The following is a 13,358-nucleotide window of genomic DNA, read 5'->3' as shown; positions in this document are numbered from 1 at the left end:
ACCAGAGCTGTGAGCTGCAGTTGGCGCTAATAAACCACTCTCAGCATTCAGACTCTCAATGTCAAATTCGGAACCACTAGAAACGCTAGCCAAGAACATGCTGGCCGGAATCACTTGAGGGCTCAGGCTGAAATTCAGAAGCGGTAGAACGACGTCGTTATTAGTAACCGTGACCAACGTATGCGGAACAGCAATGTTCCGGTACAAAAGCACGTCGATGATGGGGCGAAGCACATATTCGCCGTCAGGAACCTGTGGCGGGGCGGTCAAAGTGACGTAAGTAACTGCCTCGGGTGACGGACATCATGAAGCGAGCACAAGTGCGGTGGGGCGGTGCTCGGAGCATCGGCGAGTTGAGGCAGTTCAAACTGGAGGACGCCGTCCTCCCAGTCGATGAGAGCAGAATGAGTGGATAAAAAGTCCAGTCCAAGGATAACGTCGTGAGGGCAGTTCTCGATCACAGCGAAGAGAACATAAGTAAGGCAGCTAGCTATACTTAAACGCGCAGTACACATTCCAAGGAAAACCAGCGCGCCGCCGTCGGCCACACGAAGCACTCGGGCAGCTGCTGGGGTGAGGACCAGTTTACGTCGAACGATTCGCACCACGTCCTCTGGTGGCGACGCATGCTGCTGTGCGGGTTGATCTTCACACGTCGACTTTGCGGCAGTGTTGGGAAGTCTGGCGAATGGTTGCAAGACGCGTCGGCTTTTTGCCTGCTCGAATTGTCGGCACTCCTTTATGATAGTATCGACTGTAGAGCAGCTTTTGCAAATGAGCACGTGCCCCACCTTCTCGGCTTCTCTCATGTCGGGAGCGGCTTTACGACAAAGCGACACCACGTCCTGGATGTACGAGACATAGGACTCCGTGGGGGATTGGGCACGGGAGGCCAGTTCCTGCTTTGCGGCAATGTTACGGCCGGCTGGTTTGTCAAACAACTCTGCCAACTTCTCTCTGCATTGGTCCCAGCTGGTTAGCTCCTCTTCGTTGTTTTCGTACCACACCTTTGCCATGCCTCGTCGGTAAAACAACAGGTTAGCTAGCATAAGCGTAGGGTCCCATCTATTGATTCCACTCATGCGTTCGTACATAGCCACCCACTCTTCAACGTCGTCGCCATCGGTCCCGCAGAAATTTCCAGGATCCTTGGGTTGCACAACCACAACCGAATGCGACAACGACGTAGGTGGCGACGGTGACGTGGGAGGCGGCAACGACGTTGATTCCGCGTGCTCACCGTCATTCATGGTGCGGACGGTGATGAGACGTCCACTGCGGAGTTCCATTTCCAGCCGTGGTACCCCGCACCTCCACCAATATGTTACGGGGACGTTGGGAGTATATAAAGACGGTACTTACAATATATATACAGGATGAGTCAGAGTAAATAAGCTGGCTGACCACCAACAACACGCAGCAGCCAGCGTCTCGCGATTATCTTCTTCCTCTGTCTTCTTTATCTTCCGTAACAATATTTCGTGCGTGTGGGGGGGGAGAGGAGGGGGAGGGGTGTGTACGTGCGTGAATTTTCAAAATCGTTGAAAATAAAATTTACAATTTGATAGGCTTGCGAGCAGATTTATCTGTTGCATAGAGCCTTGTATTCCTTCCCGTGTCACGTTTCCAGCCTTTTTGACTGCGACCATCCACCTTGAGAAGAGTCTTACCGATGTTTCATGTAGGGCTTTGAATTTAGTGAGAGGATGTGCGGACTAAGTCCGTCATGTGACCGTATGCTCCCCTGAAACCGCCATAGAGCGAAGTCTTTCCAGAACAAGTTAGCTATGTATGACCTCTTACATGAACTGGTGCGTAGAACTAATCATAAAAGGAATTCGCAAAGACATTGCCAGCGTTCTCTCTCTGAAGGCTTGACGAGAGATGAGGCGTGGTTTCACGTTCGGGAAAGTCCACACAAGGCATACCTTGACCATACCTATGTGGATGCTGTAATAGTGTGAGCGCTGATGTTCTCAACAACATGGCTTACTTGGTCTGCAGAAGGGCAGCGGATTGGGCGAGTTGGTGTTGCATGGTAACAATAAAATTCAAACAGCGCTAAACGACAGGACCAGAATGAGGAGGAGACAAACACGGCGCTGATCAATCTGCGCTGAAACAAATAAGCGCCGTGTTTGTCTCCTTCTCATTCTGGTCCTGTCGTTTAGCGCTGTTTGAATTTTAATGCTTACTTTGTGTCAGCCTCAGGAGAAATACGAAAGGACAGCTTTTTCTTAGGTCTGCCCGTATCATATACATTTACAACCAACATGCACAATCCAACATGCACATAGAAGAACAGCTAAATTTCCTTGCTTTTTTGTCATAAAGGTAACACAGATCGCTCGCTCGCTGCTCGCTCACTCACTCACTCACTCACTCACTCACTCACTCACTCACTCACTCACTCACTCACTCACTCACTCACTCACTCACTCACTCACTCACTCACTCACTCACTCACTCACTCACTCACTCACTCACTCACCTGCTCAAGTTATCCTTCCCATCTCACTCACTCACTTCCTCGCACGTTTACTGACTTACTGATTAACTCACTCAATGTCTCCCTCACTCGCTCACTCACTTACTCCTGCACTCACGCACTTGCTCTCTCATTCACTGAGTGGCTCACCTACTCTTTCACTGACTTAATCACTTCCTCACTCACTCGCTTATTCACTCATTCATTCATTTACTCACTCACTCACTTCCTCACTCACTCGCTTATTCACTCATTCATTCATTTACTCACTCCCTCACTTACTCACTCACTCGCTTATTCACTCATTCATTCATTTACTCACTCTCACCTTTTTGGCGCTGAGGGCTGCAGAAAATAGCGCCTCTTCCTGTTCACAATCACGCTATCTCTCACTCATTCAATTTCTCCTCGACTCTTTCGCTTACTCACTGACTTATTCTTTCACTCACTAACTCCCTCACTCACTCAACTCACTCATTCATTCGCTCTCTCACACCCTCGTTCACTTCGATATCCAGTAGCAGATATTCGGTACGTCCGTGGATGTCTCACTGCTGACCTGTTGCCACTATTGCTGCAGTCTCGCGGCTGATGGGCGGCCCAGGGGGTGCCGGTGCCGGAGCCCAGCTGGGCCCGGCGCTGAGCGCGGCCTGTGGAGGTCCGGGCTCGGGCGCGGACTCGATGGGCAAGTCGGCCGCGGCGGCTGCTGCGGCCGCCGCCTGTGCAGCCGCAGCCGCGGCCGCAGGCATGCAGTTTCCCCTGGGCCAGCGCCGAAAGAGGCGCGTGCTCTTCACGCAGGTAAGTTCACTTCTGCGGGACCTTCCTGTTTGCCAGTGGGACGCCATGTATATCACCGCGATGTTCAGTGATTCACCGGTGAAGTCAAACGTCCGCGAAATATGCCACAGCCGCCGTTCGCAGGTCCTTGACCACCCATGTGGCCCTCTAAGGTGCATCCTAAAGCTTAGCACATGAGCGCTCCGCTATCACAGAGGTGTTCGGGAACTGTATGATTGGTTGAATGAATTTAGCCTCACAAATATGCAGACTGACAATGTGATGCAAGGTATATAATGAAGGGTTGAGGACTAATGTTTAACACCCTGGGCCTCCTCAACATGCATCCTAAAGCTTGGCACACGAGCGTTCCTGCGCATGCATCTCCCTCGGTACGCGGCCACCGCAACCAGGAATCGAACCCACGACCTCGTGACCAGCAGCAGAACCGCTTAAGCCACTGAACCGCCGCAGCAGTCTAAAGATTAAGTATAGCAAGAACGCGTGAGGCAGCGTCAATTCACTTAATTTTATTACTTTCGCATCATGTGACTTCTGCGCTAGCGGTCAACCTTGTTACATCGCTGTTATATAAGGGCGGGATGCCAGTGTATCGAATAAATAAGTTGCTGATTTGAGGTAACGACCGCCGCATGCGGAGTTAATTGTTGCGGGTGTATTTTCGTCGAAGGCATGCATGGGACACAGCCCGTATTCATAGCACATTTATATTAAGGGATGAGACTTATACGCTATGTACGTACTCAACTATAGAATATTCAAGTTTCTAATTTCCTAAGCTCCAACACACGGTCTCCGCTCAGTTCGTGCATGTACATTGATTTCATTTGGTCAAGGATCGCAAAAGGCCGTTTAGTCGGAATGTATACCTGTACCGTTGAACACAAAATGCAGTTACGTGTGAACGACAGACGATGGTAGATTTAGAGCTCTCAAAGTGCCGTTCGTTCAATAGTAATGAAAGCCACCGTAAACCGCATGTTATACTGTAGCCGGGCCGCTGTGTGTCTTAGCGCCGTTGCCCTGACTGGTCGCGCGACTTGAACGCTGAGACTCGTTTAGCCTATATCCGAGTCCGCGAAGTCGTCAGCACGCTTCTTCCGCGATTCGAGGAACATTTGAAAGAGAACGTACAGGCTTCGTCGAGATTGTAGAGAGCGCTGTATAGCCTAGTGCTCCTAACAAAATAAAGCATAATCTTACAGCATTCTACAGATTCAAGATCCAGTACTCGAGATTATGCGACTTGCCGGTTCGGGTATACTTTTCCTTTAGCTCTGGCACTGAAATTAAAATTCCGCCTTAAAACGTGTGATTCTTCGTTTAGCAGCACAGTCCCATCGTTCCAGACAGAAACGGCGGAGATTTCTCATAATCTTCGTTAAGTGTGTGGGTGTGGCATGTTCATCGTGACCGAAGTTTGCAACATTCACATGCTTGAAGTGAGAATAATTCACTTTGTGCCTCTAGTACGCAAGTTTCTATATCTACTTAATCCGCTCGCGTGCTTTCGTGGAGCCACCGGTTGAATACTATATAGTGAGGAAATGGTTCAAATTACAATATAGGAAGGTGGTTTATTCCTTCGGAACAATTTTCTGAACCTAGAAAAAAGTTGCAGTTCTCGCCCAAAAGGCGAAGCATTGATTGCGACAGCAAATTGCTGGACAGCTAGCTGTACGAAATAAGGATAGCAGTTTTATCGACCGTACAAACTCGTAAATATAGTATGCCTAACTAAATTAAAATGCGTGGTATCACGCGCGCACCCGCAAATATGGACACATATCACTCGATGACCGCGGAAACTCGCTGTCAGAATGCTGGAGCGAGGAAGCGCGGCGGGAGCAGCGAGCGAATTAACCGTCGTGCTGCGTCTCGCCTCAACGCGAACTAAGCCGCGAAGACACAGCTCGCTGCCGGACCCTGTCCACGTGACAGATGGCTTTCAAGATACAGCGGCCCGGGCGGGCGGGAGCGGTCGGCCGACAACGCGCCCCCGCTGCCTTCCCTCCCTCCTGATCCTCGCGCGCGACGGAAGACGGCGCGCTTCCTCCCCACTTCCCTCGCTTGCGTGCGCGAGATTGAGCTGCGATCGCCGGCTCACCCCGGCACGCCTTCACTCGCACAAACAGAGCATGGCACGCGGCGAAGATTTTATCGCGTTTGGATTTTATACGGAACCTCACGGCGACGCCGACGGCGGCGGCAGGAATGCGCCTGGAGTGTCCATATAGTTGCTATCGCAATAAAATAGAAGCCACTGCGATTCTGGCGAGTCGTTCGCGATGAAATGTGTACGTTCGACATAATTTACTTCCATGCGCAGGCGCAGGTGTACGAATTGGAACGACGGTTCAAGCAGCAGAAGTACCTGTCCGCTCCGGAGAGGGAGCACCTGGCTAGTCTCATACACCTAACACCCACTCAGGTATGCATTACTGTAACCCAAAAATATGGAAGCAGTTGTTTCGGTGTGCGTTGAGCATCAAACGTTGTATAGACTAAAACACATCCTGCTACTTTCGATCCGGCGATTTCAGCCATCAGGTATATTTAGGGGCTATACACTCTAAAAACAGTTTGCACCCTTTGGGGTGTATATTTGTCCCACAACAATAATCGTCATCTGCCTCAATTGCTTGCGTTTCCTTTCTTGAAAACTCGGCGCTCGCTACTTTCCTGTCGAGAATGCTGCGTCACACTGATAACGCGCATGCCGTTCGTGACCGGGAAGTACCGGGCTCGCAGCGTTAAAGAAAGGAAACGCGGGCAAGACAGATGACGATTATCGTTGTGGGACAAATATACACCCCAAAGGGTGCAACTGTTTTTAGAGTGTACGGCTGGAAGAGTGATTTCAGATTTTCTCGCCACCTGCAGTGAGCAGCGGTATATTGGTACATATATGAAAGTGGAGAAGTGGTCACAATAAATAAGAAACGCGATAAGACAACTTTGGATAAACCTTACGCTAACAATGGCACGCGCTTGAGAGCGACAAAGAAGTAAGATGGACAAATATAGCTCGAAAAAGCGTGGGTACATCCGGGATCCGAGTGGTCCATTTTCGGTAGTGTGCTTTTATATACAGTGAGTATAATTGGTCGGCTATTATGCCGAACTATGGCACCTGTTTGCATGACAGCGCAATGCGGAATATTTTTGTAAGCAGTTGAAGTTAAGACAGGCCATAGCCCCTAGATTATGTGTCCAAGTAGTCCATGATTTACTGCTATAATTTTAGAATGTAGATTGCACTGTCAACTGTAAGCCCGGGCGCAGAACGAAGAAAATAGTTGGAAAGGCCAGGCATTAAATGAAAAGGGTCAGCACGTTTCAAAACAACTACTTGTAGGCCTAGTTGGTGCTTGCTGAAGGACATGTTTCTTGCCGCAAATCAAAGCACACACAAAAGGAGAACACATAGACATATACCCCCCGTGCCATCTTCTACGTGTCCTCCTTTTGTGTGTGTTTCAATTTGCGGCGAAAAATGGTCAAATGGTTAAGTCACCGAGCACAGCATTAGTTCCGATAAGGTCACACGCACTTAATTGATCAAGTTTAAGTCATTGCTGCATCGCAATGCTGTCGACCACCATAAACCTGTCATGTTTCCGCTAGGTCTAAACGAAAATGTGAGGTAGGTTACAGTACGGCAATGTTTTGAATCTTCAGAACATAAGGCCAAGGTCTACGGATAAGCTACACTACGAACCCACTGTCACGGCATCCGTGTGCACCTCGAAATGCAGTTCTTTGTGGGCCAGCGTTACGAAGGGGGGGAAAACCCCCCTTGCGGTCTCCTTACATTACTTTTTTTCTCATCATCTTCAATATAATCAAACGCACTTTGTTCTACGGGCAGGTGAAGATCTGGTTCCAGAACCACCGTTACAAGTGCAAGCGGCAGGCCAAGGAGAAGGCCATGGCTGAGCAGCAGCTGCAGCACGGTACCAACAGCGTCAGCGCAGGCACGGCGTCAGGAGCGCACCAGGGGTCGCACTCCCCTAGAAAGGTATACATCATATGCGCATGCGCACACACAATTTCTGAATTCTTCCACCATTAGCCCACACGTCATGGATGCTTCGAAGCAGGCAACGTTATCAGAAACAGTTAAAAGTCAAGCCCGCGTGTAATCTGCAATGACAAATGCAGACGCATAATAATCTCCTGACACCTAGCGCCGTCAAGCGACTTCTCCGAGTCGTTTCAGATTTAAAGGGACAGTAAAGGTTAATATTAAGTCAACGTGGACTGATGAAATATCATCCCAGAAACCTCGAAACGCTTGTTTCATGCGAAGAAGAGACTTATTTTAAGAGAAAATGCGTTCTAAAGCGCCCGCGTACCTCTAGCGCAGTTCAAATCGCCACCCTCTGATCGAGGAGTGGTGACGTCATGGTCTCATACTGACGTTGCGCCGTCGGTGAGGAAAACGGCGCCCGCAGACGGCGCTACGGCTTTTCTGCGCAAAACGCAAACGCGCGGCCAGAAACAGAGCCAAGATAGAGCCGACAGCAGCTGGAAAGTGGAACTATGGTGGCCAGCGGAAGGGAAAGCGCGTGGCGATAAGCTGGTTCTTTATTTTATAACGCCAACTTTGACGCTCGTTGCAATGGACGACCCTGACAACGACACATTGGTTCGCGATGCTGGGCTCGACTTCAGCGATTTAAGCACTGATGAATGTGACCTGCTGCTGAGGGCTCGCGCTGCCGGCATCGTTGCGTACTACTACGACGGCAACTGTATGTCATGGATGTACATATTAGGACATTTGTAGCTTTTCCTCCGTGACTACCAAACGCCGCACTCACCGCCGCGTCTTCGACCTGCAGTTGTGCTTGCGCTTCGGAGAATGCAGGCACGACCGGCGGAACAGCGCTACGCGAAAGCATTGCTTTGAAAGGCACTCCACACGACTTCAGTAAGTCGGCGTTGAACTCGTAATCCTCTGAAAGTGCAGCGAGCACACGATTTTCCGGCTCTTTGTCAACGCGCTGTGGCAGAGGTACGGCACTCAACCACTTCGAACGGAGAGGTTCACTCGTTGGCACACAGTGACAAGTAACATTGGATTCGCCGCTGCAAGTGCCCTTGGCCAAGTTCCGCGGACCGTTCGCGCATCCCACGAAATCACATGGACGTGGCATTCTAGCTACTTGTTCCAAATGAAAGTTTCGCAAGCCAGCCAAACCAGCGCAGCACGACGCGATAACGAAACAACTGAAACTCCAAAGCGCGCGCGGCACAGAGTCGAACGCGCAGAGTCGAGCGCAAACGAAACCTTTCGACCACCCATACTATTGAAGGGTAACGTCGAAATGTTATTTTTTCTTAGATTCGAATAGAAGTAGACAAGTAGCATTTTCTTCCGTCTCATAACCTAATGAAATGATCTTTTTTACTGCGAGTAGTTGAGTACTGGTGACATAAATTATGATGAGGAGTGCCTTCGTCATCGGGCTAGTACTGGAATGTCGCTGGGGGGATTCAAATCGTGTCACGCATTTTCCTCAATTTCTCGGTTACTAAAGCTCTGTTCGCGATTATATTGACGCCTTAGACGTTCTAGAGCATTGCTTTATCATTTTACCTTGACTTCAGAGTAACCTTTAGTGTCCCTTTAAGCTCGTCGAGTCACAGCCTACCGTCAGTCACATACATTTACCTCGGGTCAGAACTTGGCGTCCTTATAGGTGGACCCTTCCGACTGACTTGTGATATAAATTATGGTACTGCAGGACAAACGAAACCAGGAAGTGCACTAATCCTGAGCAGAGCGTGGCTCGTCTTGAAGCAAATGCCGTGTCACTTTCTTGCACAGTTATCTGGCCGCGACACTTTTGCACAAAGTGACTGACTGACCTAACAGCTCCTAAAGAACAGGCTGGCGCTAAATTGCAGGGATTGTGTTGACGTCGCTTCAAGCGGGGACTGACATGGCCGTCCGAGCCTGGTTCGTACTCTCGTGGGTTATCACATACCTTCTCATATCTCAGACCGCTTATTCCGTTTCTGAGCCGGCAGCTGCTCAGTCTTATGGTATCGTCCCAGTTCACACACACCGTTTATCAGTTGTCCGTCGAACCAATACCACGCAGAAATGTGAGTGGCAGACGTGAGACCTCCCTTCGTACTCCCCTTTGTTCCTCAAGAAACAGTATATTTGCTGCAAAGACGCACATGGAAGTCCCGCTATTTTAGAGCTGTCAAATTGTCTATTCCTTCCGAAAGTGAAATACCTCGGAATGTACTCTCGGTCTGTACCATGTGGGGATTTCTTTCTTTCAATGCTATTGATTTTGTATCAGCAGTCGCAGCGACTGTAGACTATACTGAAGAAGGGCAAGAAATAATCGTTACATAACACAGCCTCTGCTCCGCGATTTTTAAACCAACGTATCGCTTGCTTCCGATCAGTTCGATTATAAATGACCAGTTCCCCGTTCACCATGCCCGACTCTTCAGGTAGCCGTGCCGGTACTGGTGAAGGACGGCAAGCCGTGCGGCAATTCCTCGGGAGAGGAGGACGCCGTCGGGGACCTGCTCTCCTCTACTGGCTCCTCGGTCGGCGGAGTGGGCGCCTCGCACCACCAGTCTTCGTCCTCTTCGTCGCAAAGGAGCGGCAACGGCATTGGCGCAGGAGGCCTCCACCACCACCAGCACCACCACCACAGGTCGTGCCTGGTGGACAGCTCGACCGGCGCTAGGGTCATGTGCGGGGCGCCTCCCAGTAGTTCCAGCCCTCTAAACATCAACGGTGAGTACTGTACTCCCTTTACCGTAAAAGGGATGAGGAGACCAAGGAGGCGTGAAACTTAGGAGAGCGTGTACTTCCAGAGAAACATAGGGTGGCCAGCCTGACGCTTCGTAGCATCGTTATAGGATAGGAAGAAGAGTTGCGAGAAATTGACCTTTGCTTGTAAGGTTTCACCTAATATTCTACTATATATGAGTCACGTTGATGTTGAAGAAATGCGCCTAAATGTCGTTAGTCCGACACGTTATACGACACGAAGCTTACATCTCTTCGTAGTGCGCTTTTCACTGAGATCAGAGGTCACGTTAAGCGCTAGATTTGAGACCACAGTGACAGAGTGTAAGGGAGGCTGACAATGTGCGAATGCCCTGTTCGGTACACTGCGCCTGGTAAGGGAAAACGGGAAAACGGGGATAGAAGGAAAAGTCGGGTGACGAAAGGGCCAACGAAGCTGGAATAAGCCGAAAAGGCCACAGGAAGTTAGTAGCACGCCCGGTGCCCAATGGAAGTACGGGAACGCGTTCCAAATATTGTTCAGTCACTTCCGCTGGTTGGGTCATTTCTTGAAAGCCGCGTACTGTTTCAGCATTAAGCCCCAATGCCATATATGAGAACATGTTCATAGAACATAATTCTTTATGCTATCTCCTCTATCAGGATAACTACACTTGTCTCTCTCGCACAATATGAGGCGTCAAGACACTGATCCATTTTTTTGTGCGTTTGAAGGCGTTGGGATGTCTCTCAACGAGTTTACCGATCTGCTACGCAGGAATGACATCGTACGGCCAAGCGGTGGACCTGAACCCGGGCAGCATGGTGGGCAACGCAGCGGCCACCGGAGCCGGAGGCATGCCGGGAGCCGCGATGACCTCCATGTGCCCGTCCTACCTGCAGCTGCAGGGCCGCACCTGGTGACTGGATCTCTGGGACGCCTCGTGACCCCAGCGGACCCACGAGGCGTCCCAGGCGACCGTCAAGAGAGAGGTCGCCACAGACGACGACGACTGCAACTTCAGCGAGGACGACGAAGAGGAGGAGGAGGACGAAGACGAGGACCACGACTTCGCCGCCGCTTCCGGAACGAGACCTCAACCGCTCAGGCAAGGAGCGCCAGAGGAACTGCCTCAAGATGAAGACCTCTGCGACATAGTGCTCTGAAGACATGCGATGTGAAGAAACCTTTGACGCAGTCGGGACGAATAAGCATCGTGGTAACTCGTAATCACCTTCTCACTGAAGGCATATCCTTGCTTTAATAGTAGATGGCGCCAGGCGGCGCGTCGACCAAGACTGGTAGGAAGCGAGGCTGAAACTGCAAATCTTTGGCTTGTGAAGGATACCACTTCCAAAAGCAGAAATAGTTATGTCGCTTACTTCGTCGGTGTCGGCTAGAAGGAACTGTCACCATGAATTTGCTACCGCCATCGTGCAGTCTGCTGACTTCTTCGGAAGGACAGATTTCTTACCAGAAGCAGGTGCTCTGCAACATCACTACAAGGAAACGTTCTGCTGACCTTGTGAGTGCGCAGCTCAGTCATATATAGGGCGAAAGAAACAGAACGCGGCAACGAAAGCGACAAAGAACACTGCACTATTCTGTCTGACTGTGGCAAAACATAACTGTACCTGTGTTAGCTATGTGCGCTGGAAGTGCGGAGTTGATCTTCTGTCGACGCGAACTACCTAAATGGCCTTGCAGGCATGATTTCTCAACTCGACCTTTTTCTCAACTAACAAGCGGCACCCCATGTGCTCGAAATTCCACTTCAAATGGCAGTGCCAAAGCTTGTCTTTTTTTCTCCCTCTTCCAGCTTCACACCGGCCCTCCGAAAGTTGCACCAGTGGTGATCAGCGATGTGTGATAATCATAGACCGTGTTCTCTCACAAACCACGGAAGAGCAATGGGGCTCCGGGATAGAGTTAGTGAAACTGCTCCCCAGTGAACTTTGCGCGTTTACAGTGTAAGTGCCGTACGCGTCAACCTGCATTAACTTTCAGCAAGTATTAATGACGCTGGCGAATACGCCTGTCAGTGATGACAGCCAATCTACGCGGACGTTCGTTTTGTGTGCGAGGAAACGTTAAGACAGCATCCTTTGCCCTCACGGCGAAAGACCAACATTGTCATACTTTCGAATGTGAGTACATCGTTTAATGCTTTTTTTTCTATGGTTAAATTTCAAATAGCAGTATTAGTAAAGACAATACTTGATATAGTGTCGATATTACTGGTCCATTTGACCGTATAGCGCGGCGTTGCGACATTATAGACTAATACAGAAGTAAAGACAGAAGTGAGCGATATTACAGGGCGATTAAAGATAAGTAACAAATCGAGCTCGATGGATATACAAAATTTCTAGGATTAGATTGTTTCACGCCCTCTCATAATTCTCGCATCATTCTGTATGACGTTGGCGGTGTCGAGAGCATTTTGGTGAGTTGTGTTGATTACATTGGTCATAAGAAAACAAATTTACATTGTGAAAAAGAAAGAAGTGCTCGACCTGGCCATTTTTCTGGGATTTCCTCGCATTATAAATACCCGGATTCCCATGCCCACGTATAAAATTTCGCGGTACGGGCACAAAAATTTAAGCGAAGAAAAATAAATCCGTCGTTCTCCTTTTCTCCGCTAGTGAGAAATATTTTTCACCTGAAGAAACGTATAAAATTTAGGAAGTGACCTCCCAGTCTACGCCGATGAAGCGGTTCTCTGGAAGATTCTTTAGTTACGATGTTATATAGCACACTTGCTGTACAGATTCTATACGCAGAACGCTAGCGGAAAGTCATAAACGATGTACTCGCATTTCAAATTTGCGTGTTTCGTGAATTTTACGACAATACCTGCTCGTTTAGAACAGAGCCTTTAAAATGACTGTACATAAAAAGCGCCGCAACCAATGCTCGAAACGTACGCGCGGTTCTTTAGTGCGACGTCACTGGTTTTCTTGACAACGATTTAGTGATGCTGTATGTAGCTGCATCGTCAGTTCGACGTATGTCACGTAGCTCGATGAAACCTTGTATATATGCCTGTAGTAGCTCGATGATAATACATACCGATTATGCTGTGTACGCTGGCGTGTGCGTGTTATTGATCATAACGACGACTATAATGATTAAGAACTACTCAGTACCGGCCAGTGTTACTGAGAGACCGCTCTTGTGCTCATGCTCTCGAGTGGGCTGTCTGAAAACGGTGAAGGTGGGTGCCGGCGCAGGAAATAAAAAAAAAAGGGGGAGAAAGGGGTCAGATGATTGAAAGCTTTGCAAATAAATTGCAGTATGAA

General features: G+C 49.5%; 1 protein-coding gene across 1 annotated transcript in view; it reads left to right on the top strand.

Annotated features, from left to right (window-relative positions):
- The window catches only part of LOC142586987 (homeobox protein Nkx-2.1-like), a 35,961-nt gene extending 23,213 nt beyond the window's left edge, over positions 1 to 12,748 (top strand). Inside the window, exons 2-6 of the mRNA XM_075697857.1 lie at positions 3,069 to 3,286; positions 5,616 to 5,717; positions 7,158 to 7,307; positions 9,767 to 10,058; positions 10,831 to 12,748. Of these exons, the coding sequence (XP_075553972.1) occupies positions 3,069 to 3,286; positions 5,616 to 5,717; positions 7,158 to 7,307; positions 9,767 to 10,058; positions 10,831 to 10,976 (908 nt within the window). The 3' untranslated portion in view covers positions 10,977 to 12,748. The remainder of the gene's footprint in view (positions 1 to 3,068; positions 3,287 to 5,615; positions 5,718 to 7,157; positions 7,308 to 9,766; positions 10,059 to 10,830) is intronic.
- The last annotated feature ends 610 nt before the right edge of the window (positions 12,749 to 13,358 follow it).

Source organism: Dermacentor variabilis, chromosome 7, assembly GCF_050947875.1.
Source record: "Dermacentor variabilis isolate Ectoservices chromosome 7, ASM5094787v1, whole genome shotgun sequence".
Lineage (NCBI taxonomy): Eukaryota > Metazoa > Arthropoda > Arachnida > Ixodida > Ixodidae > Dermacentor > Dermacentor variabilis.
Note: the sequence above shows the minus strand (reverse complement) of the source record. Positions and strands in the feature narration are given on the sequence as shown.